We start from the raw sequence: 25,970 nt of genomic DNA, 5'->3' as shown, positions 1-25,970 counted from the left end.
AGTTACACAACAACGTGAATGTATTTAATGCCACTGAAAAGTACACTTAAAAAATGAGTAATAGTAAATTTTATTTTTTTTTACCAAAATTTCAAAAAAAAAAAAAAGCTGTAATGAAGTGTTGCAAAGAAGTCTAATGAGAGCCTTTATAGAAACCCTTGGTACTTAGTTTTATATAATGACAGAAATCTAAAACTCTAATTATCCAGTGTGAAGAATAAGGCATTGTGGGGACTCCTGTGGTGGTCCAGTGGCTAAGATTCGGTGCTCCTGGCTCAAGTTGGATCCTTTGTCAGGGAACCAGATCCTACATGTCGCAACTAGGAGTTCACATGCCTCAGTGAAGATGGAAGATCCAACATGCTGCAACTAGAGCAGCCAAATAAATACATATTAAAATATCGAACAAGCCTTTATGTTTTTTAAAAATAATTCTATTCAGCAGTGAATGTGCTTAGTCTACATACTAATCTAGACATATTTGAAACTCTAATTGGTGTAGTCAGTTCAGTTTAGTCACTCAGTTGTGTCTGACTCTTTGTGACCCCATGGACTGCAGCATGCCATGCTTCCCTGTCCATCATCAACTCCCGGAGCTAGCTCAAACTCATGTCCATTGAGTCAGTGATGCCATCTAACCATCTCATCCTCTGTTGTTCCCTTCTCCTCCAGCCTTCAATCTTTTCTAGCATCAGGGTTTTTCCAATGAGTCAGTTCTTCGCATCAGGTATTGGAGTTTCAGCTTCAGCATCAGTCTTTCCAATGAATATTCAGGACTGATTTCCTTTAGGATTGACTGGTTTGATCTCCCTGCAGTCCAAGGGACTCTCTAAGAGTCTTCTCCAACACCACAGTTAAAAAGCATCAATTCTTCTGTGCTCAGTTTTCTTTATAGTCCAACTCTTACATCCACACATGACTACATAAAAAACCATAGCTTTGGTGGGAGGTGGGAGGGGGGTTCAGGATGGGGAACACATGTAAACCCATGGCTGATTCATGTCAATGTATGGCGAAAACCACTACAATATTGTAAAGTAATTAGCCCCCAACTAAAATAAATAAATCTATTAAAAAAAAAAAACACATAGCTTTAACTAGGTGGACCTTTGTCAGCAAAGTGATGTCTGTTTTTTAATATGCTGTCCAGGTTGGTCATAGCTTTTCTTCCAAGGAACAAACATCTTTTAATTTCTTGGCTGCAGTCCCCATCTGCAGTGATTTTGGAGCCCAAGAAAATAAAGTCTCTCACTGTTTCCCCATCTATTTGCCGTGAAGTGATCTTCGCTTTTTGAATGTTGAGTTTTAAGCCAGCTTTTTCACTCTCCTCTTTCACTTTCATCAAGAGGCTCTTTAGTTCCTCTTCACTTTCTGCCATTAGAGTGGTATCACCTGCATATCTTGGTTCCAGCTTGTAACTCATCCAGCCCGGCATTTCTCACAGTGTGCTCAAATACAGGTTATATAAACAGAGTGACAGCAGACAGCCCTGCCATACTCCTGTCTTGATCTTGAACCAATCAGTTGTTCCATATAGGGTTCTAACTGTTGCTTCTTGACCCACATCCAGTTTCTCAGAAGACAGGTAAGATGGTCTGGTATTCCTATCTCTCTAAGAGCTTTCACAGTTTGTCATGATCCACACAAAGGCTTTAGCGTAGTCGATGAAAACAGAGATGTTTTTCTGAAATTCCCTTGTTTTCTCTCTAATCCAACGAATGTTGGCAATTTGATGTCTAGTTCCTCTTCCTTCTAAACCCATTTTGGATATCTGGAAGTTTTTGGTTCGCATAATGCTGAAGCCTAGCATGCAAGATTTTAAGCATGACCTTACTAGCATGGGAGATGAGTGTAATTTTCCGATGGTTAGCACATTCTTTAGTACTACCCTTCTTGGGGATTGGGATGAGGATTGACCTTTTCCAGTCCTGTGGCCACTACTAGGCCTTTCAGATTTGCTGACATACTGACTGCAAAACTCCTTCATGGATCACTGCCTTGTTATGGTGAAGGGGCTTGCGTAACTCAATGAAGCTATGAGCCATGCTGTCCAGGGCCACCCAATACTAAGGGGTCACGGCAGAGTTCTGACAAAACGTGATCCACTGGAGGAGGGAAAGCAAACCACCTCAGTATACTTGCCATAAGACCCTCATTGAATTACGCTGCTGCTAAGTCGCTTCAGTCGTGTCCGACTCTGTGCGACCCCATAGACGGCAGCCCACCAGGCTCCGCCGTCCCTGGGATTCTCCAGGCAAGAACACTGGAGTGGGTTGCCATTTCCTTCTCCAGTGCATGAAAGGGAAAAGTGAAAGTGAAGTCGCTCAGTCGTGTCCGACTCTTAGCAACCCCACGGACTGCAGCCTACCAGGCTCCTCCATCCATGGTATTTTCCAGGCAAGAGTACTGGAGTGGGGTGCCATTGCCTTCTCCGCATTGAATTATATAAAAGGCCAAAAAGATACGACACTGAAAGATGAGTCCCGCATCTCTGAAAGTGTCCAATATGCTACTGGGGAAGAGCAGAGGAGAATTACCAATAGCCCTAGAATGAATGAAGTGGCTGGGCCAAAGTGGATAAGAATTCATACTAATTTGAAAGATGGTAACGATAACTCTATATGTGAGACAGAATAAGAGACACAGATGCATAGAACAGTCTTATGGACTCTGAGGGAGAAGGTGAGGGTGGGACGTTCTGAGAGAATAGCATTGAAACATGTATATTACCATATGTGAAACAGAACACCATTCCAGGTTCCATGCATGAGACAAATGCTCAGGGCTGGGGCAATGGGATGACCCAGAGGGATGGGATGGGGAGGGAGGTGGGAGGGGGGTTCAGGAAGGGGAACACATGTAAACCCACGGCTGATTCATGTCAATGTATGGCAAAAACCACTACAATATTGTAAAGTAATTAGCCCCCAACTAAAATAAATAAATTTATTAAAAAAAAAAAAGAATTCATACTACTGGCTAATACATCAAAATCATTTTAAAAAGAGTAAAATGTAGTTTTTACTGAGCACAGTGTTTTTGCCGAGATGTTTATATAATAAACATGTCTTCTGCTACTTTAAATTATGATTTTCCTTATGTTTCTTTAGTGTGTCTAAGTCGTGGGGCTTGCTAACTTCAGGGAATTCAGGGAATTCTTTTGCATATGCTTCCCCAAGCTTCTGGATAGAGGGATAAAGCTGAATTGTTAACCCTGGAAAGGAATCATTTCTTAGGATAGTACAGCTGAATGCTCAGCTATAGAGAGGGGAAAGCGGGTGTGAGTCTCCACTCCAGGGAGCACCAATTAAGGGAAAGATACTTATCTATTGTTCACAGGGCAATGCCTCAGCTGACCCTTCAGAGTTTCACCTTAGTGGGGAGAACTGTAACTTTGAGTTCCTCGAAATAATCCTGATTTAGAGACTGTAGAGCAGGAAAGATGGATTGGTAATTTTTCTAAATAGCAACCACATTCAGGAGAGTAGGGAATTACGGTTGTACCTTGGTCTATCAGACAGGGTCCTGGCAGGAAGTCAGTGGTTAATGAGAAGAATTTGTTGAAGAGACTGTTTACAAAGGTTAAAGGAAGCTAGCAAAGGCTAACAACAGCAGGGAGCTCTTGGTGCCTCCAGGCTTGAAAGGATAGGAACCCATAATTCCTGGAATCTTGAAAGAACTATAGCAGTAGCTGTAGCTGCAGCTGAAGGAAAGAGCTATTGAAATTGTGGCCTTTGGGAGGGAAAGGTAGCATTGTTAACCCTTGGCCTCATCTCCTGCCAGAGCATTCCACTGGCTGTGTTCAACTGGAATCCAGTAAGTAAGAAAGCTTTGTACCTGTAGTGACTCCTTGGCAGCCCATACTTCCAGCATCTAGGGGCACAGAGTAGAGAATACGGGAGAGCGGATTTGGAGGAGCAAACAACATCTGGTCAATTTAATGAGGCTTATATGATTTGTCAAAATCTGTATTCTAAATGAATGATAGGTAATTGATAATCGAGGGGCTAGATAGGTAGAAGTTCGTTGTGGATTTTAGTTAGCAGGAAGTCCCATGTTGACTAGTTCATGGTCTTTGAGACAACTAAAAGAAGAGGAATTTGAAGAGTGGCCTCTGGAGGATTGAGGTCTTTGCACTGGAGCCCCAGTGATTCTAGGGTCTGAAAGAGAGGACTCTGGTTTAGAGGACAGAAAGGAATTCACGAACTCAGCAAAAATAATTGGGATGATCAGCAGAGGGCAGTCTACCGGAAAGGTGGCTGGTATCTTGACTGTGAAGTATGAAGGTCCTATAGCCATGTCCCAGCTGTAGTTGCATAATCCTTGGACGGAGTGGAATTATGAGATGGGAGCCTAAAAAAGCTCCCACCTAAACAGCCTCTGTGTTCGACAGGAAGAAAAGGTAATTTAAGGCAAGGAAACATTATTCTGTGCTATTGAAACAGCTTTCCCCGCCATGCTACAGATATTCTGAAAGCCACAATGGAGGAGGTTCTGATCCATTTTCTATATTTGAAATAATACAGTGTGCATTACAATCAACACTGTGGTGCCCACTGGCCTGGAGCTAAGTTCAACAGTTCAACTGTGGATCTGAATGATGGTTTCCACTCTTGCTGCTCGAGTTCCTCACCCCAGCTGGGGTGGGTAGGGGAGAGGAGCTAACAAGATGGGAAGGGTAGGACTCAGTGAAAGAGGGAAAAAAAAATGCAAAGTGACCTTAGAATTATGACTGGGTGTTTCAAAAGGAGAGAAGTGAGAGGCTTGGATAGAATAGGCAGTGGTGAGAGACAGAGGGAAAGTCTCAAAAAACTGGCAAAACACAAGGTCAAGAAAGGGCTGTAGGAAAAAAAAAAAAATTCCTCTACATATAGGACAGGATATTTGAATCTGTAGAGCAGTCATAGTAACTAGCAGGAGCTACAAAAAGGAAGACTTACATGTTTCCAATGTAGGTGAATATTATCAACAGTCAGCAAGGCACAATTATGCCTTGCCACATTTTTTTTTTATGTGAATCAACACATCAAAACACATTGTTCTGTTAGAGACAACAGAGAGTTAGCAGATGAACTTTCCTCCATCCATCTAAAAATCAATTTCACAAACTTCAAATAAATAATGTTTATATACATTATATATTCTGAAAGTGGAGAACTTTTTAGATCTAAATCTCATGGTTAAGCAGGACATTTAAACAGTCACAGGCACCAAGTACCAAGTGGTGTTGTATGCTCAGTCGTGTCCAACTATTTGTGACCTCATGGACTGCAGCCCACCAGGCTTCTCTGACCACAGAATTTTCCAGGCAAGAAAACAAGAGTGGCTTGCCATTTCCTACTCCAGGGGATCTTCCTGACCCAGGGATCAAACCAGCATCTGTTGGGTCTCCTGCATTGGGAGGTGGATTCTTTACCAACTGTGATAACTGGGAAGTAGTACAGTATGCTCAAATGTACTCCATTATACTCTTAAAGAATATATTGAGGATTCCAAAAAGCATTTGTTTACATGGGTTAAAGAGTATTGTGTTAGAAATTAAAACTAAGAAATTACTGAAATATTTACTAATAAATAACTATAATAAAATCCATTATATGCTTATATAAATAGTATAACTTCAGTGAAAAATAACTATTTTCCAAAACAAAGTCTCTTTAATGCTGGCTTAATGGAGCACAGCTGCGTTTTAATATATGCCTTTGCATTCAATATGTTGTACATGTTGCTCTGATTTAAGTACATAAAGAAGATCTAGCCTTATGCAGATTGGAAAGGGAAGAAATATTTTAATAACCTTTTCAGATAACTGGATATTATTAACACTACACTAAATCTAGACATATGGTAGTTTCACAAAGGTTAGCTGAAATGTTATGAATGAACTTTTTGTACTGTTACATTAAAATCCATCAGTCTGTCTTGATCCTTGAATGGATGTTTTCCCCATGATGATTTTGTAACACTATGCATTGGTATTTGGACCAATTATTACCTCACCAATTTATGTAGATCTTCCAAATGTTGACATACTCCACTGTATAATTTCTAGTAATCACATTTGTCAATATCACCCAATTTAATCAGAAAGGTCTTTAAGCATATTGGGAAGCTATCAAGTCATAGTGGCAGACATATTTTGTAAAACTTTAATTTTCAGTTGAAAGCTTGAATTTATCATGTTTAACAAATTCTGTCAGTTATTTTCCTTGATGTGATAGCTTATGTTGTTCATTTTTGATAAATCACCTGCCAAATAGCCAACTCTTAAGAAAAGTTGTTTGTCTCAATAATTAAGTGAAAATGGTGTTCCATGAAAAAAATGATTCAGTTCAGCTTGCAGCTCAACCATTTGTACAAGTGCTTTGCCATGAGCTTTGGTATACAGAAGTCCTTTATGTATCCTTTTCCTATGTGTGTGTGTGTGAGTCACTCAGTCGTATCCGACTCCTTGCCACCCCATGGACTGTAGCCCGCCAGACTTCTCTGTCCATGGAATTCTCCAGGCAAGAATACTGGAGTGGGTCGCCCATTCCCTTCTCCAGGGGATCTTCCCAATCCAAGGATCAAACCCAGGTCTCTTGCATTGCAGGCAGATTTTTCACTGTCTTAGCCACCAGGGAAACTCCCTTTCCATGTATCATACAAAACATTAAGACTTTACTTGAAAGTTGAGGTTTAATATAACTAATAATTCTGACTGCTTCAGTGAAGACATTTTAAAGTGAAACAGTTTTAAATAGTGAGTGGATGACTTTAGTAACATTATTACTAGCACAGTAATTTTTTTGCTCACTACTGCTTTTACAGCACCATTAAACCATTTTTTTTAAAGACTTCCCTGTAGCTCAAACAGTGAAGAATCTGCCTGTAATGCAGCAGACCAGGGGTCGATTCCTGAGTTGGGAAGATCCTCTGGGGGTTGCAAAGAGTCGGACGCGACTAACACACACACACTGCTTTTACATCATCAGTGCATATGTCAACACAGTAAAAAGGAAAATAATGTCTTAGTTTTATTTTGATAATAGTTCAGGCATTGCAGACATCTCAGGGATCCCTCTTCCCAGACTATACTATGAGACGAGTATTTCCTTATCCTTGTTAGAATGTAAATCCTAGGATTCGAGGGTTTTTTTGATCTTGTTCACTGGTATGCCTCCAGGGATTAGATCATGCTTGTCATACAGTAGGCATTCAATAATTATTTATTTAATTAATTATTTAATGAAGTAATCAGCACTAACTTATAACAGCGAAGAGCTTATAACATGCATTCTGGAAATTCATTTTTAAAAATTTAGTTTTGAATAGGTAAAATATACAATAGCATACATGATGAAAAGCTTCCCACTTTGCCTTCCCCAAGGAACTTAAGTTGCTGTCTCAGAGATTACCACTGCTGTAAGTTTCTGATGCATTTTTCCAGTGATATTTTATGGATTCACAAGCATATACACAAACATATTCCTTTCTTCCCTCACATATAAGGTGGTATACTATACACAATCTGGACAGGATCATAATTTTTTAAAAACAATAATTATTTATTTATTTGGCTGCACTGGGTCTTAGTTGCAGCATGCAAGGTGTTCAGTTGTGGCATATGAACTTAGTTGAGGCATGTGTGATCTAGTTCCCCGACTAGGGATCGAACCTGAGCCCCCTGTATTGGGAGTATGCAGCCTTAGCCACTGGACCACGAGGAAAGTTCCAATAATGATTTTTGAAGTAAACTTTTTCTTTTGGAATAATTTTGGATTTACAGAAATGTTTCAGAGAATCTTGTCTACCCTTTACTAACTTCTATTAATGTTAGCATCTTACATAATCATAGTACCATGTCAAAACTAAGAAATTAACAGTGTTACACTATTAACTAAATTACAAAATTTATTCAGATTTCACTAATTATGTCCTTTTGGTTCTAGGGTCCAATCCAGGATAGCACATCACTTTCAGCATAGTGTTCTTTTTCTCCCTAAAATGTATTTTGAGGATTGCCTAATATCAGTTAATTGGCAGTTGCCTCGTATTCTGTAAATACGAATGACTTTAATAGAACTGTAAATAGGAAGGACTGTAAAAATGGAATGAAAGTGGAATTTCAAGGCCAGTGATTATGTGCGTTTAAAAACTGCCAAACTTCTCTTCTCCAAAGAAATTCGCATACCCTTCTAATTAGTTCCCCTGTGATTTGAGTGTTTTATATTTCTTTGAAGCACCAAGATTTACATTGGGAACTGAATAAAGTGAGAAAGGTAAAGTATTCAAAAAGTTTTTTCACACATTGAAATAATTATTTTTAATGTACTGGCACAAATACACATAGCATTGCAACACTCATACATTATACCATATTTTATTGTGCCATGACCCACATGTATAGTTGGTTCGCCTTAGGACCACTAGGGGGCTCTGCTGGAAGGGTTTTTATAGTTCTTCCGTTTAGGGGAATGTTTCCTGATTTTGCTTTAGAATTCTAAACTCTTAAAACTTGGAAGAGATCATCTCATCCAGCTTCCTTATTTTGCAGAAGAGGAAACCAGGGTTGAAAGAGAGAGAGCTGGTATGAAAGAGGGCTGGAATTTAAAATCCCCTCTTGGTTCCTGGCGGCAGGAGTTCAAGAAGTTCTTTTTTTGCCATGTGCCTCCACTGAATGACTCATACCCAGGGGCTTATTTTATTTTACTGCCACAATTTTAGTAATTTTTGCTAAGATGGTGTATTTGTGATATTTTCCGAACAGGATGCTTTACTGGTTAGTTAGGTGAAGGAAGTGCATGAAATATAAACTTCTAAATAAATATTATTTATTACAAAATGTTTTCTACTCAAAGCATCCCTTAGTATCAAAACCATATTACTGGCAGCCCTAGCAACCACTTTTAAATTGTCTTTCAAATTTACTTCCCACTTAAAACATTTACTCTTTACTCATTTATCCATTCAATATTCATTGGGTGCCTACTAGCACCAGCCACTGTTGTAGACTCTAGCCTTACAGAAGTAAAGCTGCCCTTCCTCCCCAAGAAGCACAGGTTTTCTCCAGTTTTCCCTTTAACATAAACTATTTTCACATGTCTTAGTTCAGTGGTTCTCATACTGTGGTCTCTGAACCAGCAGCACAAGCAGCAGCACCTGGGAACTTGCTAAAAATGCAAATTATTAGGCCCACCTTACACTCTTTTTTGTTTTTTCTTAAGTTCTCCAGGGATCCTGATGTACATTCAAGTTTTAAAGCTATGGTTTTAGTTCCACGGCTTGTTATTAATTATCTAAGTAGGCCAAATATCAACATCTGGCTTCTAAACCCATCTCAGGCATCTCTACTGAGACCCGGTCTCAATTACAATTGAGATACAACAATGACCATACCTAATTTAATGATTTGTTGTACCTGGAAAGATCCTGGGATGACTGCAGTAATAGAAGTGTAACGGCTGCAGGACAAAAACGAACCGCAGTGGCTTTTCAGAACCAATAGCAAATGGGCCAGACCGAGTTCCCGGACAGTGTTTTCCGACACTAGACACAGACGGATCCATTAAGCCCGTAGTCTGGCTGAGTCAGGGCGGCGCTCCAAGCCTAGAGGAGGCGCGTGAACCCGTCAGGTTGGACTCGAACCTTCGGTTAGAGGCGAAGGTCTGGAAGTCTCCACCGTACCACCTACGTTCGTACAGGGGCGGAGGCGCCGGAGACGACCCGTGAGGCCCGGGAAGCCCTGGCCCGCGCGGAAGCCGCACCCTCCTGGCCCCAGACGCCGGCAAGGCGGAGCCACGCGGCCGCAGCTCAGGCAGAGACGCGCCGCACAGCGCGGCGCAGGTTCGCGGCTAAGGCGTACGGGGCTACAACGGGAGCGGCTGCGCCGCCCGGCCGGGTCAGCGTCGTGCGCATGCGCGGACCCGGCGCCATTTTGGTGGCCGGGCGCGGAGGTGATTCCACACTGAAGATAGTGCGGCGGTCGGGGTGGCAGTGGCAGCGTTCGTGTGCTCGGGTGTGAATCGCCGGGGGAGCAGGCGTTGGAGGAAGAGGTGGCGGCGGTGGCGGTGGTCGTAGCGGTGGCGGAGAAGGCGGGTACGAATCAGCTGCGGGCGGAGACATGGCCAACATCGCGGTGCAGCGAATCAAGCGGGAGTTCAAGGAGGTGCTGAAGAGCGAGGAGGTCAGAAATGAACTCCCGGACGTCCCCCACATCAGCCCAGGGCGGGAGGGCCCTTCCAGTGGCAATCCCAATATCCCTGGTAACCCCCGGTTGGCCTTCTTTGCGGCCGCCCTTCTTCCTGGGGGGAAGCAGCAGTCTCCCCCTGCTTCCGCCGCCTTCCCCTCCCCTCCCCGGCCCTGGGATGGACGATCTCGCGGGCGGGGGTCTGGGGAGGAATAAGGTTTAGGGGGCAGATGGAGAAAGGGCGCTTATCGGCGGGTGTGAGCTTCAGAGAGCGCCCCACGGCAGTGGCAACAGCTGGAAGTGTGACTGTAGGGTGGGGAGGTAGCAGGCCGAGCCTGAGAAAACCCGGGAAGTGGGTTGGGGGAAGGGGAAAGGTGGTAACTGGATCCGGAGAGCCGCGCCGCTCAAAGGCCCACACTTTTCAGGGTATTCTGGGTGATAGCCGGTCTGGCTGCCACCGTCCTTTCCTTACGGAAGGAGTGATTGATGAAAGAAGGACGTTCGGAGTTAACTCCCTCTCTGTTGGGTGTTGGGAGAAATGAGAAGACATAATGGGGTACTAGCTTATTTGAGTGGGCGGTAAGGGAATTTTCACCTGAGATAGAAAATTAATTCCGTATTAAGACCATTATCTCATTTCCACTTACTCCAACATTCTAGGCCTCTTTTTCGATTGACATCTGAAGCTTTTTGACTGGGTAAAGGCACGTTCGGTATATTAAAGACGTTGAAATATTTTTAGCTAGGATTAGGAAAAAATAGTGGAGTGTATGAGTAGCTTATTTCAAAATACTGTTTACAAGTTACAGATGAGAGAGTCTGTCCTAAGACAATGCCTCTATGACACTGTTGTGTTGTGCCATGAAACTTCATTATGATGTCTCCATAGTTAATTCTTACTTTTGAAAAACTGCCCTATTTAAAAACATGAGATTTCAGCAGATTAATACATTGTTGTGTTTCCTTATTAAGTAAGTACGTTTGTTCCAACATATATCTGAAATGATTAAAAAAATTTTTTGTCTCAAGCTACTCTTGAGTCCTGTAGAAATTTTAGATACGCTGATATTGGCCACATTTGTTAATGTATTTTAAATGTTTTGGTAATTTGACTCAAAATTATGAAAGTATAGTACAGTTTTCACAGCCAAAATCAACAAAAATGCTAGTTTGTTTTTCCTCCTTGGACTCAACAAAGACTAAAAATACTGAATGGTTATTTTCAAGATGTCACATATCATTATCGAATATATTATTGCTATTTGTGTTTTTCTCTTACGTTGGTACTTTAATGATCTCAATGATTTGTGAAATTCAGCATTCTGAGTATGTGATGAGTTATTGACAAGTCTGATAGCGAGCACTTGAAGTTTATTTGTGCCACTGAGTCTGAAGTGATTATGTGTCTTTACAGTTAGACGGGGAGAAGATTCTTTAAAATTATTTAAAAATGCCAAATCCTAGCAGATTTATTGAATATAATAGTATATAAGTAATGATTGGTTTTACAGAGCATGTGTATGAACTCTGACCTCGGCATTTGTTCAAGTGCCAAAACTCTGAATGGAAGGATGACTTTGTGTTTTTGTGGTACAGTGCAGAAAAAGAATCATATACCTGCACTGTGATATATAGTGAGACAGTGATTCTAAATTTTTCTTTAGTAAGAAAATATTTTCCAGGATACTTGAGGTATATCTTCCTAATGAAAGTTTGCAGCTAATATTATTGCCAGTAGCCTAGGACATTTCTTCTGTAATATGGTTGTACAAGCGTGAAACTTAATATAAGACTTTCATGCTTTATTTTCTGTTACTTAAAAGTGGTCACCGCTCTCATAATTCGTATAGTCTCTGCATTATGTGAGGTGACTTTTCACCATGATATTCTTAGTTCTTAAATTGAAGTTTAAAAGAAATCTTGTATTGCTCTAGTAATGCATATTGTTAAAATAATACAGCTTTTTATATATAAGCAATGATGAAACCTTGTTTCAAGTAAGTGACATAGTGTTTCAGAGGAAGAAAACAAGATCCAAACAGGAAAATTATTTTTTTAAGAACAGTGCCTTTATAAATCTGGAATGAAACTTCTTCCAGAAAGAACATTTAGGAAAGGGTCAGATAATTTAATATTGGAATGTATAACCAATAAATAGCTTTATTTTCACCAATGTATTTTATTTCATTGATACTTAAGAAGTCCAATTCTGTAGGTGGATTATGTTGATTATTTTCAGTACATTGAAGTACAGTCCACATGTTTCCTTTTTATGTATGTAAATGCAGTATTTGAGTGGCTGGTGTAATAAGTATTTCCTCATGTCATTTATGTAAATCTTCATTTTACCAAAGTTTCATATTTTTGTGTTTACTAAGAATCTCGATTGATTTTAAGGGTTTCCCCTCCCCCCTTTTAAGTGTCTTTGTAAAGATAGCTTACATCTGGCGGTAAGAAGTTGTAAATGGCCACTGTTGAAGTGTGTTGTTAATTAAAATACAGCCTCAAGATAAATTAAATGTGAAAAGTACAGGGTAGAATCAGAATAGTGAGGAGGCCACCATTTGTGTCAGAAGTAGGGGAGTATGTGTATTTGTATAGGTGAAAGGATTAATGAGAAATTGGTAACATTGTTTCTCTGTAGGAGAATTGGGTGTCTGGGGCAACAGGCATCAAGAGAGCCCTTTTGAATTTTGAGTCATGCTAATACGTTATTTACTAAAAATAAATAAACCATGTAGGCCTTTTTTCCATGAGACTGTGTTTGGAAATCTGTCACTTGTCTGAGATATTAATTTATTTAAATCTGTGTAAGTAATATTTAAAAGTTGCAAGGAATAGAAAATTGATTTAAAGTACACTTAATAGGTGTTTTCTTAGTTAAATTACGTAAGTGAATTGTAGCTTATGAGGACAGAGTAAAGCTATAATCTGTACTCATAGGTTATATTATTATTTACTATAAATTGTTACCGGTATTAACAACCACCATTTGTAAAGGAACTAGCAGCTCCATTTGTTTATATACATTACTGCTAATTCTCAAGAACAGATCCTTGAATTAGATTTCTTATTTCTTAGATGAGAAAATTGAGATTCAAAGAAGTTAAATTATTTGTCTGCAAACATACAGCTTTGGGATTTAGATCTAAGTTTGCTTGTGTTTATATTATACCATGCTGTCCTGACTTGTCAAATGTAGGCATACTTCTGATTATTTAAAACTAATTGAACCTGGTTTGTATTACTGATTAAAAGATTTAAATACAGCCTAATTTAATTGTTTAACGTTAAGCATTACCTGTAATTAAAGGTTTGCTTGCATTTCAGTGTGCAGAATATTTTTTTTTTCAGAATATTTTTAAATTTGAAGTTCACTGAAGTAAAATGCCCATAAATCAGTCCACATACCCTTGCTTGTTCTCGTCCTATATTGTACCTGTTGTTTTTTTCATATTGTGGCTGCACTCTGCTAACATTTTCTAGGATTCTCATAGGGAATATTTAAATATGTGGCATTAACAAATTGGTTTCATGAAAACTACTGTTGTATAAATTTCCCTTTAGTATTTAAATGGATTTTTGTACCTGTTGTCATTTTAAATTTTATATATTTGACTATTCTATATAGAACTAATTACAAATCTTTAAAGGGAAGTCTTTTAATTTCTGTTGACCATGGTTTCTCAACCTTGGCACTGTTGACATGTGGGGCAGGTAATGACTTCTTTGTTGTGGGTGGTTCTCCTGTGCATTGTAGGATGTGTGGCACTATCTCTGACTAGGAGCACTAGATGCCAATAGCACAGGCAATTTTCCTCCCACCTCTCTACCATTTCCCTGCCATTGTATCAACTAAAAACGTCTCCATAGTTTGTCAAATGTTGAGAACCACTGCTGTAGACAGAACTCTTTAGAGGAACATTTAAGACAGTTAACTGTAAAGAGTTTGTAGTATAATTTATCTAAAAGATGAATGGACAGTAATGGTACAAAAAAATTAATATAGCATGACTGCTACTAGCTTTGAGTGTTCTGTTTTTGTTTGTAAGACTTTGCCCCTGATTTATCAATTAATTATTATCTTTTTCTTTTAAACATTTTCCTTTCTAGTTTAAAGACAAATGTGAAATTTCCTGCTATAAACTAATGTAACCAGAATTTGAACAATTTTTTATGAGTAGAAAAGCGATTTGTTTTTACAGCTATGTAAGTTTTTAGTTCAGTGTAGCTTAGCCTTAGGAGAAGGCAATGGCACCCCACTCCAGTACTCTTGCCTGGAAAATCCCACGGACAGAGGAGCCTGGTAGGCTACAGTCCATGGGGTCGCTAAGAGTCGGACCCGACTGAGCGACTTCACTTTCACTTTTCCCTTTCATGCACTGGAGAAGGAAATGGCAACCCACTCCAGTATTCTTGCCTGGAGAATCCCAGGGACGGCGGAGCCTGATGGGCTGCCGTCTATGGGGTCGCACAGAGTCGGACACGACTGAAGCGACTTAGCAGCAGCAGCTTAGCCTTATGAGGTTCTGGGTGTGTGTTGAGCAAGGAAAGTGTTATTGACTGAGTTAAAAAAATTAAAAGCCTGTCCAAGTAATGTTCTTTGGGGTGCATTTCTTTTTTTAATTTTTTAAAGGTTTTGATCTATCCATCAGTCATCTGGGATTCCTTTGCAGATCATCCCTTTGTAAAGAATATGTTTTGTTATTTCTCAGTAAATATGTTATCAGCGTTTCTTGAGGATATTTGCAAACAGCCCTAAAAGACTTACCTGGTTGGAGACAGATAAAAATTATAGATACAGAGAATCAGTGCTGTGGGAATTCTGAGAGTGTGTGTATGTAGGAAGAGAGGTTGTTGAACTCAGTTCCAAAGGAAAGTTAAGACTGAATTTCAGGAGACAGTCTTAAAAGAATTACAGGACTACTGTAATTTATAAGTAAATGATCTCTTCTGTAGGCTCCTGAATTGGAATTAGGGAGCAGGAGTTGTGGACAAAATTAAGCTAGAAACATTTATATATTAATAACAGAAAGGTTGCACAGCTCTAATATACACAAACATAGTTGTGGAGTTAGAACACAGAAGTTACCTTTGGGGGAAGATCACCTTTTTCAGATCAAAATAATAAATGGTAATACACAAAGCACATATAAAAGTGTGACCAACACCCAAAACAAACAATGTTAATATTACCAGCATCATCAGAATCCCCACACCCACCCCTTTCCAGTCAATTTCCTGATTTTTAATAACAGGTTAGGTTTGGATATGTGTGAATAAACGGATAGACATAAGAGCATATACTATATGATTTAAATGTAAAGATTTTTCAAAAGCTGCCTTTCAGAGTCTTTGTTCAGAAAATACATTAACAGTTTCTAGAGAATGTGTTAAAATGCATTGAATCTTTTAGTTGAAAGAGACCTTAGATCTAGGTGAAAAACCTCATCTGTAAGTTCAGGAAACTGAAGCCTAGAGAGATTGATTGTTGCTCGGTGACACATAGATCTGGTTAATGGTGAACTTCACCTGTTTTTTTTTTTTTTTTTAGGATTTTTGGTTGTGAGTGGTCGTTACTCAATGTGGGCTTTCTCTAGTTGTAGCGAGCAGGGGCTACTCTTCCTTGTGGGGCTCAGGCTTCTCGTTGCAGCGGCTTGTCTTGTTGAGGAGCACAGACTCTACGCGCACAGGCTTCAGTAGTTGCGGCACATGGGCACATTGCCCCGCAGCATGTGGGATCTTCGCCGACTAGGAATTGAACCTGTGTACCCTGCATTGGCAGGCAGATACTTAACCACTGTGCCACCAGGAAAGCCCCCTCGTCCAGGTTTTTTGCATACCAGTTTACTCCAGCCGTTGTATATGGTTGCTTTATGAGATGATCTTTTTCATAAACAATGCTATAAAAGTTGAATGCTAATAAAACTAAGTATCAATACAACGATGGATGACATGTCATTCAATATTGAGAATTGCATTAATCTTTAAATATATTCTGCTTTTCTATCTTGGTGTAAGAACTTAAGTTTGCCAGAAGGCAGAGATACTTAGTTTCCCAAGCATAATGTAGTAAGTTTAGTTTAGTGATTAAGAGTGTGGGCTTTGGAATTTCAGTCCTGGCTTTTCAGCTTAATAGCTACAGCACTGACTATTTCAGTGTTCTTCTCTAAAAATAGGAGATCAAGAGAGTCTTTTCAGTGCTTAGAGCAGTGCTAGGAATATTTAGTAAGTGGGTAGTTTTGAAGATGTCTAAATTAGTTATACTTTCATATTCTACTTATTGTTGTCCTTGGATCATAAACGTTTCCTTCAGTGGTTCAGTAATAGCTAGCTCTATGTGAATTTGGCTCCAGAAAAGGCTTAAGGTGATGAGAGACTTTAGTATTGATACTTCTGATAATGTTTCTTTGTGTACCTATGGGGACTGGTGGTCGAGGGGAATACAAAAGTATATTTGGACTTAGTTCTGAAAATGTTGGTTAGTCTTTCTTAAGGAGACAGTGGGATTATTTTGGATTTCTTCACATGACTCTGGTCTCCTTTAACTGGACCATGGAATCCAGATTCTAATCCTGTGGTGTGTAATTTTGAATTCCTTTGTAAAATCCTTATTTTAAAATTGGGTCTTGAAAGCTAGAAAGTGCTACTCACATCCATCTGACATCAATGGTAATGTTCTGCTATGTAATTCTGAAAAGGTGAGGCAAGTTCATTGCGTTCAAAACCCTTGCCATTTCCCTCCATTTAGTTCTTTTCTTTTACTGCAAATTTAAAATAATAACTTCCTATTATAGTTGAATGCCTACTATCTGGTATTTTGTATCTATGGACAGCCTTATGAGATGGGTTGCTTCTATTACAGATTAGAAAGTTGTAGCTCTGAAGAAATTAACTTTCCACAGCGTCAAGTAACTTGGTGGTGGTGGTGGTGGTGGTGGTGGTTCAGTTGCTAAGATGTGTCCGACTCTTTGTGACCCGTGGACTGCAGCGCTCAAGGCTTTTTTGTCCGAACAGGGGTTTAAAACCAGGTCTCTGACTCCATTTAATTTATGGTGGAAAGAATAATCATACCTGCTGCTTGCTTCCAATCCATTATTTCTAAAGATGCTTTAAGAAATTATATTTTAGACTTAGCAGTTTAGAAATAATATATGAACCTTTATATCCATGGTCCAGATTTAATAAATCTTAATCCTCTTACTTGCTTTAGCTCCTCCTCAACCCCCCAAGAAATAAAACCTACAGAGGAAGCTCACTTGCTAACCTTTTCTCTATTCTCTATTCTCCTTGGAAGTAACCATTATGCTGAAGTTGAGTATATCCCTCCCATACATATTTTTTTTACTACTGATAAGCATAGTATTTTTGAGTGTAAGGTCACTTTTTAGTGTTTTAAAATTTTTTAGAAAAACTTAATAGATGGTTATAATATTCTGCATCTCCTGCAACTTTTCTTGTTAGCATTGTTTCTTAAGGTTTATCTGTGACAACGCATAAATTGCTCTAGTTCTCCAATTTTAAACTGCAGTTGACCAACATGTGTTTGAACTGCATGAATCTACTTAGATGTGGATTTTTTTCTATAGTAAATACTGCAGTCCACAATGATTCACTGTTGGTTGAATGTGTAGATGCGGAGAAACTGTATATGGAGGACCAACTGTAAGTTATACTTCGATTTTTGTCTGAGCAGAGGTTTGGCATCCCTAACCCCCTTGTTGTTTAAAGGTCAACTGTATAGAGTATTCTGTGTCACAGTTTTTAAAATTCATTCCCCTGTTGATGGCATATAGTTATAAAAAAGACACATTGAACATTATTATAAATGTTTTCTTGGGTATTTTTTAGAAGTAGACTTGCAGGATCTGAGTGTATTTGCATCTTGTGCATGATTGGATATTGCATTATTGTTCTCCCAATGATTGTATCAATTTACACTTCCTCTAGAAATGTGTAAGAATTCTAGTGACCTGACATCTGCAAAATTTAGATTTTTGTCAGTCTGATGGATATGAAATGGTAGCTTATTTTAATATTCATTTCCTTTGTCAGTAGAGATATTAAGCATATTTTTGTGACTATTGGCTGTGAGACTTTCTTTTGTAAATTTAGTGTTTTCATTATTTACCCATTTTTAAGAATTTCTGTGCTTTGTATTTTTCTTACTGATTTGTAAGAATTCTTTATCTATAATTTTGTCTACTTCTATTATGTGGCTTAATTTCTAACTTTTATCTTACTTTTTTTAATGCTCTTTTTAAAAATTGTGGTAAATACTCATATAAAACTTTCCACCTTGTGGATTTTTAAGTGGACAATTTCAGTGGCGTTAAGTACATTCACACTGTTGTACAACCAATACCACCATCCATCTCCAAGACTACATTTTGTAAAATTGAAACTGGATCCATTAAACACTTAACTCCTTACTTTTCCCATGCTCAGCTCCTGTAGTCATCACTCTACTTTTTGTCTCTGTGAATTTGACTACTGTATTATACATTATTTGTTTTACTGGCTTATTTCACTTAGCTTTATCACATCTTTGATCTTACTGAGTTTACCTTCAAAGTAGTCAAGTTTGTCTTTTCCCATGTGGTGTGCTTTTTTTTTGTATTGGATTGGCTAAAAAGTTCTTTCGTGTTTCCCCATAACATCTTTTGGAAAAACTTGAAGGAACATTTTGGCCAACCCAATATTTTGTTTAAGGAATATTTTCCTACTGTGGTTGTCATAAAGGTATTCTCATGTATTAGTTCTTAAAAGTTAATTCATTCTTTTTTTTTTTTTTTGGTTGTGCTGGGTCTTCCTTGGTGGGCACGGGGTTTCTCTAGTTGTGGTGAACAGGGGCTGCTCTCCCTTCTGGTGCTCGGGGTTCTCGTTGTGGTGGCTTCTCTTGTTGCAGAGCGCAGGTTCTGGGGTGTGTGGGTTTTAGTAGCTGCTGCACACAGGTTCATTAGTTGTGACTTGTGGGCCCTAGAGCCTGTGCGTTGTGGTGCACAGGCTTTAGTTGACTGCAGCATGTGGACTCTTTCGGACCAGGGATTGAACGCGAGTCATCAGCGAAGTCCTAATTCATTCTTTAACTTCTGTACTCAGGCTTCTTCAGTTTCTTGTCATATTGAAATTACTTTTTAAGGCATTACTAACATCTTCTAAATTATTAAATGCAGATAACCTTTCTTCAGCGTTTCTAGTTCTGTCTTAGAGCTTTCCTCTTTCAGTTGCTCTGATACTAAATTTTGGTTTTTCTTTAACTTCTGTTATTACCCTTTATAAGTCTGATTTCATCTCCCATCCTCCCTATATCTCCTGAATCTTTGTTTCCTCTTTTGTGTTCTTTTTGTTAATTGTCTTAGATCAGGCTTTCTTAACCACTTCCCTGGTGGCTCAGACAGTAAAGCATCTGCCTACAGTGCGGGAGACCCGTGTTCAATCCCTGGGTTGGGAAGATCTCCTGGAGAAGGAAATGGAAATCCACTCCAGTATTCTTGCCTGGAAAATCCCGTGGATGGAGGAACCTGGTAGGCTACAGTCCATGGGGTCGCAAAGAGTCGGACACGACTGAGCGACTTCACTTTTTAGGCTTTCTTAGATAAACTCTTTATATTAAAATAGTTTGCTATTTTACATTTAGTTCTCTGCCTTTAGTCTGTCCCAACTTTTAATTCAACCCCCCTGGTGCCATGCTGCTGGGTTATTTACTTATTTTTTAAAAATATTTTTTAGTCCTTGCCATGAGGCATGTGGAATCTTAGTTCCCTGACCACAGATCGAACCTGTGCCCCTTTGCATTGGAAACATGGAGTATAAACCTCTGGACCACTGGGGAAGTCCCTGGATTTAATTTTTAAAACATGATCTTGTCATTTTCTTTTAGTTTGTCTACTCCTTATTGGGTGAAGTCACAACCTTTTCATTTCTAGCCTATCTTTCCTGACCTGCTTCCTGTCAGATCTCAACTCAGCTGCATGCCTAACAAACCTCAGACCCTCACTCTCCCTCCAACCTTTAGCTAACTAAATTAATTGCTTACTATTGAGTTGTTTTGTCTGCATGGAATAAGCCCTTATCTTCTTTCTTTCAAAAAACTCATTCTAAAATGCCATTCCTAATAAGCTTTTCTTGAACACAGGTTACCTCTTTTTTCTAGTATCACTTTGTCAGGATCTTTTTAGAGCAGTTACTGTATTGTTACTGATTGTATATATGTCTTTCTGCTCCTGCTAGATTGTTGAGCTCTTTGAGGGTTCTTATTATTTTTCTCTTCAGCATCCAGCATGGTGCCTGAAATGTAGTAAGCTTAGTAACATTTAAAGTATGCCCCAAATCTTCAAAAGGTGTCTAATCTTTTAGAGCTGTTGCTTGAAGTGCTCTTTGCCTAGGTTTAGAGCGGATCTGTTTTACTCTGTTAATTATTCTTAGCATTTGTGTGATTATGAATTTTTCTAGTAATTACAAATGCAGGGCTAGCTAGCATGTGTGGTCTTTTCTCTCAAGTGACTGTGGGATGCTTTACTTTTAGGTTTCTTTGTTTTATGTGAACCATCCTGTTTGGAATTGGTGTACTTAATCGTGGATTGTCTGAGTGTTGATTTTCAGCAGTGATATAAAATATTTTGTGCTTCATTTTTCTTAAATTTTTCTGTAGTAGTTCCTTAATTTTTAAAATGTGTGTGTGTGTGTGTGTGTATAGTATACTACAGTTTATGGATTGGATAATTGGTTTGTTTCCAGTTTCTTGCTGATGCATATGTGTAAGAGTTTATGGTATATGGGTATTTGGATGAAATTTTAAGTGAATATATCAGACTTTTAAAAAAATATCTCTTGGCTTGGTCATATTTTGATTATATCCTTAGGTGTTTACTTAGGTGTTTAGTCTCTGTCTGCCCAATGAAACTGAGTGTGAGTCATTGAGGACAGAGACCTATCTTCCTGATTTTCTATTCTCCATTGCTTTGCCTGGTAAGCAAGAGGCATTTGTTTTCCTGAATGAGTTTAAGGATTTCTAAAGCTTCAGGAAGCTAATCCCCAAGCACTATGAAAGTAATACTTTGATCCTACTTCTGGTACTAGGAAGAGTTGAATATGCTGATAAAGGTGGCCTCCACTGAACTTGAGTTTCTTTTGATAATGTAGTTAGGTTCTGAGTTGGGGTGATATCATGTCTAAGTCCAAAACTTGGAAATAAGATGGTGGGAAGGGAATCTTTTTTGCTTTTTTTTTGTAGTTCTCCTTTGATGATCTCAGGGGGCATCTATTTAGTATTATATGTGACATCATCTGTACTTACTTTTTAAGCTTTTTTTGGTGCACTTCACGGCACACAGAATTTCCCTGACCAGGGATCAAACCTGTGTCCCCTGCAGTGGAAGCAGAGCATCTTAACCATTGGACCACTGGGGAAATCTGATGGTTTAAACTCTTTAGTAATTCTACATTTTTTTCATTTATTCAACAAATATTTATTGAAAGCCACCTATGTTTCTTAATAAGATAGACATGGTCCATGCCCTTATGGAATAAATTATGGTCCAGTAAGACAGTAAAACATTGAACAGGTAGTTGTGTGTGCTTGTTGAGTTTAAGGAGAACTGTGAGAATGAGGGGGAAGAGTTCCTTGGAGATAACCCTTAAACTAATACTTGGGAAGATAAATTAAAATTAACTTAGTCATACATTAGGATGATCAACTCTTACATGCACATAGAAAGCTAATAGTCATTACGTAGTGAAGAATGTAAAGAATATAATTGCTTTTCTCTTTTAATAAATAGTCAAATTCTGTGAATGTAAAAGTAACAAACATTAAACTTTGATAAATATGGGGAACCATATTCAAGTAAAAATAATCTGTAATTTCACTCCTAGAGATAATTCTTTTTTTTTAAAGCAAAGTTTGTTTTGTTTATGAAATGTTTCATGTATACAGAGATACATCTTAATTTTGATATTCTTTTCATTTTATATATGTATGTGTATTTTGAATTTGGTGTTGGGGAAAGCGTTGAATACAGTTCCCATGGGACTTTAAACCCAAATCTGTAATTTTTAAAATCATTTGAAGCTGTTTTTCCCTATGAGACTCCAAGCTTCTCACAGGTAGGCATCATGTCTCATTCATCTTTGTATTATCAGTCCCAAGAGCTCTTTAAAAGATACTTGAGGGCTCCCTCTGTGCTAGGCACCATGATATGTGTTGGGGATATAGCAATGAATGGGGCAAGGGAAGACAGCCAAGTAAGTAAAAAATGCAGTGCAGAGCTGTATAATAACATTGTACAGCTATAATAATAATATTGATGAAAATAAAATTGATAAAATAATATTGATGAAATTAGTTAGTTGGTTTTGATTGGGTGTTCAGAAAAGGCCTCTCCTAGAATTATAAACTTAAATTGAGATCCGAATGATAAAAGCATGTATCTAGGGGAAGAACAGTCCAAATCAGAGGAAACTGTTAAAGTCTTTAAAGTTGGAAATGAATTTGCAATGTCTCAGCAGCCAAAAAGGTTGTTGAGACTGGAGTATTGTGGGTAAGGGTGGAGAATGGTGTTAAGATGAATTTGGAGATGTAGGCAGGAGCCAGACCACATACAACTTTATACCCCCAAAGTAAGGAGTTGGGGTTTTAAGTGACTCTGAAAGCCATTTGAGGGTTTAAAGCAACAGACAGAATTTTGTGTCTTTTTAAAGATCACTTTGGCTACTGTGGAAAATGAATTGACACTGAAGATGTGAGGAAAGGTTTAGTATTTAAAAGTTGAGTTTTGCTGGATATAACAAAAGAAACAGGAGTAGTGATTTAAATAAATAGGAGTGGGGAAAGCACACTGGAGGTTGAGGAAGATGAGAACTTTGTTCTTGTTAGGTTTTAAGGCTAGAAAGTAACAAGCAGTTGATTATGTGAATCTGGAGGTTAGAGGTGAAGAGAGATCAGGGCATCATAGGTATAGAGATGGTATAATTTAAAACTTAGGCTGGATGACTTAACTCTAGTAGGAGAATTTGATTGGAAAAGGCGGGGTCTAGGACAAAGTCTGGACTTTTTCTTGAGTCCCTGGCATATGTTGAATTGATGAGAACCTACAAAGGAGAGTGTGATGTCATTGAGGCTAAGAGAATACCGAATTCCAAGAAGAGAGTGGTCAACTTTGTAATGCTGCTGAATAGGGGAAATGACCATTGAGTTTGCATTGTGATTGTTGGTGACCTTGACTGGAGTATTTTCATTGGAATGGTGTGCATGTCTTATTGGAGTGGATTGTGAGAGGAATAAGATGAGGAACTAATTAGCAATTATGGTCAGCTTTTTTTTTTTTTTTTTTTATTTCACAAGGAGTTTATTTTCACACGGAAAGATAAGGTGAAGGCAGCCAGTGTACAATGCAGTAGAGAAACAAACTCCCTTGTTTTTTTACTGCACCACTGTAGATGTCATGCTGCTGCTGCTGCTGCTGCTAAGTCGCGTCAGTCGTGTCCGACTCTGTGCGATCCCATAGACGGCAGCCCACCAGGCTCCGCCGTCCCTGGGATGCTCCAGGCAAGAACACTCGAGTGGGTTGCCAGTTCCTTCTCCAATGCATGAAAGTGAAAAGTGAAAGTGAAGTCGCTCAGTCATGTCTGACTCTTAGCCATCCCATGGACTGCAGCCTATCAGCCTCCTCCATCCATGGGATTTTCCAGGCAAGAGTACTGGAGTGGGATGCCATTGCCTTCTCCATATGGTCAGCTTTTTAAAGGAGTTTTGCTTTGATAGGAAAGGAGAGAAGATAGGGAGCTGGAGAAGACCATGACTTCAGAGATCTTTAAAACAATTTTCTATTAGCTTATTAGAGTATGTTTGTATATTAATGAATGGGAGAAATTGATTATGCTAGAGAGAGGAGGAGTAATTGAAGGTGCAAAGTCCTGGAGAACAGGGAGCAGTGTTCCAAATATAAGTGGAAGGATTAATCTTTAATATGAGCAGAGATACTTAGGGCAGTGTTAAGTTTCCACTTGGGATTTGTGGTTTTCACTTGAACAGGAGACTTATTAATGCTGGTTGTTCCTTGCCCCTCCCCCAACAAAGCTGCTAGGGGTGGAGGCAGGGAAATTTTTTTGTTTGGTTGGTTTTTAGTTAATTAGGGGAATGAGTTTAATTAGCATTGGGGCTTTGTCATAAGAGTACACTAAAGGAAGGAAAGTATCAAGTTTGTCAAGAGTATTTGCAAAGGATTATAATGAATGTCCAAGGAATCAAAACTGGTTAAGGAGGGAAGTGAGGACAGTAAAGATGATTGATTGATAATGAGGGAGAGTGGTTCTGTTTTGATGAAGTGAGTTAATAGATGGGTTTGAAGTATAAAAGTGAATTTATTTAATCCACGGAAGTTGGGAATCTGAGGAGCTTAAAATGAGTTTTGGAGAAGGTGCAGGTTTAGGTGATGCCAAATGCAAATAGATGGGTAAACAGTGGCTGACTTTATTTTGGGGGGCTCCAAAATCACTGCAGATGGTGATTGCAGTCATGAAATTAAAAGACGCTTACTCCTTGGAAGGAAAGTTACGACCAACCTAGACAGCATATTAAAAAGCAGAGATATTACTTTGTCAACAAAGGTCCGTCTAGTCAAGGCTATGGTTTTTCCAGTAGTCATGTATGGATGTGAGAGTTGGACTATGAAGAAAGCTGAGCACTGAAGAATTGATACTTTTGAACTGTGGTGTTGTAGAGTCCCTTGGACTGCAAGGAGATCCAACCAGTCCATCCTAAAGGAGATCAGTCGTGGGTGTTCATTGGAAGGACTGATGTTGAAGCTGAAACTGCAATATTTTGGCCACCTGATGCGAAGAGCTGACTCATTTGGAAAGATCCTGATGCTGGGAAGGATTGGGGGCAGGAGGAGAAGAGGACGACAGAGGATGAGATGGTTGGATGGCATCACTGACTCAATGGACATGAGTTTGGGTAGGCTCCCGGGAGTTGGCGATGGACAGGGAGGCCTGGTGTGCTGCAGTCCATGGGGTTGCAGAGTCGGACACGACTGAGCAACTGAACTGAAACACAAAAAGGCCAAATGGCTGGCTGATGAGGCCTTACAAATAGCTAAGGAAAAAAAAGAGAAGTGAAAGGCAAAGTAGAAAAGGAAAGATATACCCATCTGAATGCAGTTTCAAAGAAAAGCAAGGAGAAATGAGAGCCTTCCTCAGTGATTAATGAAAAGAAATAGAGGAAAACAATAGAATGGGAACGACTAGAGATCTCTTCAAGAAAATTAGAGATACCAAGGGAACACTTCATGCAAAGATGGGCACAATAAAGGACAGAAATGGTAGGGACCTAACAGGAGCAGAAAATATTAGGAAGAGGTGACAAGAATACACAGAAGAATATACAAAAAAAATATTAATGACCCAGATATAGCCATGATAGTGTGATCACTCACCTAGAGCCAGTGTGAAGTCAAGTGGGCCTTAGGAAGCATCGCCATGAACAAAGCTAGTGGAGGTGATGGAATTCCACCTGAGCTATTTCAAATCCAAAAAGATGGATGCTGTTAAAATGCTGCACTCAATATGCTAGGAAATGTGGAAAACTCAGCAGTGGCCACAGAACGGAAAAGGTCAGTTTTCATTCCAATCCCAAAGAAAGGCAATGCCAAAGAATGTTCAAACTACTACACAATTGCACTCATTTAACATGCTAGCAAGTTCAGTTGCTCAGTCGTGTCTGACTTCAAAGTAATGCTCACAATTCCCCAAGCCAGGCTTCAACAGTACGTGAACCAAGAACTTGTGGATGTTCAAGCTG

At 39.1% G+C, this 25,970-nt stretch overlaps 1 protein-coding gene across 12 annotated transcripts in view; it reads left to right on the top strand.

The window, feature by feature from the left end:
• The first annotated feature begins 9,673 nt into the window (after nt 1-9,673).
• UBE2K (ubiquitin conjugating enzyme E2 K) overlaps nt 9,674-25,970 on the top strand; it is a 66,889-nt gene continuing 50,592 nt past the window's right edge. For 6 of the 12 annotated variants that reach the window (XM_081592341.1, XM_081592350.1, XM_081592274.1 and 3 more), the window contains exon 1: nt 9,898-10,165. In XM_081592341.1, the coding sequence (XP_081448467.1) occupies nt 10,103-10,165 (63 nt within the window). In that variant the 5' untranslated portion in view covers nt 9,898-10,102. Of the gene's footprint in view, nt 9,826-9,897; nt 10,166-25,970 lie in introns of those variants that run through there. The other 6 variants (XM_081592363.1, XM_081592334.1, XM_081592303.1 and 3 more) reach the window with 2 other exon arrangements.

This window comes from Giraffa tippelskirchi, chromosome 1, assembly GCF_054371585.1.
Source record: "Giraffa tippelskirchi isolate mGirTip1 chromosome 1, T2T-mGirTip1v1.2.pri, whole genome shotgun sequence".
In the NCBI taxonomy this organism is placed as follows: Eukaryota; Metazoa; Chordata; class Mammalia; order Artiodactyla; family Giraffidae; genus Giraffa; species Giraffa tippelskirchi.
This window is presented reverse-complemented; position numbering and strand designations above follow the sequence as displayed.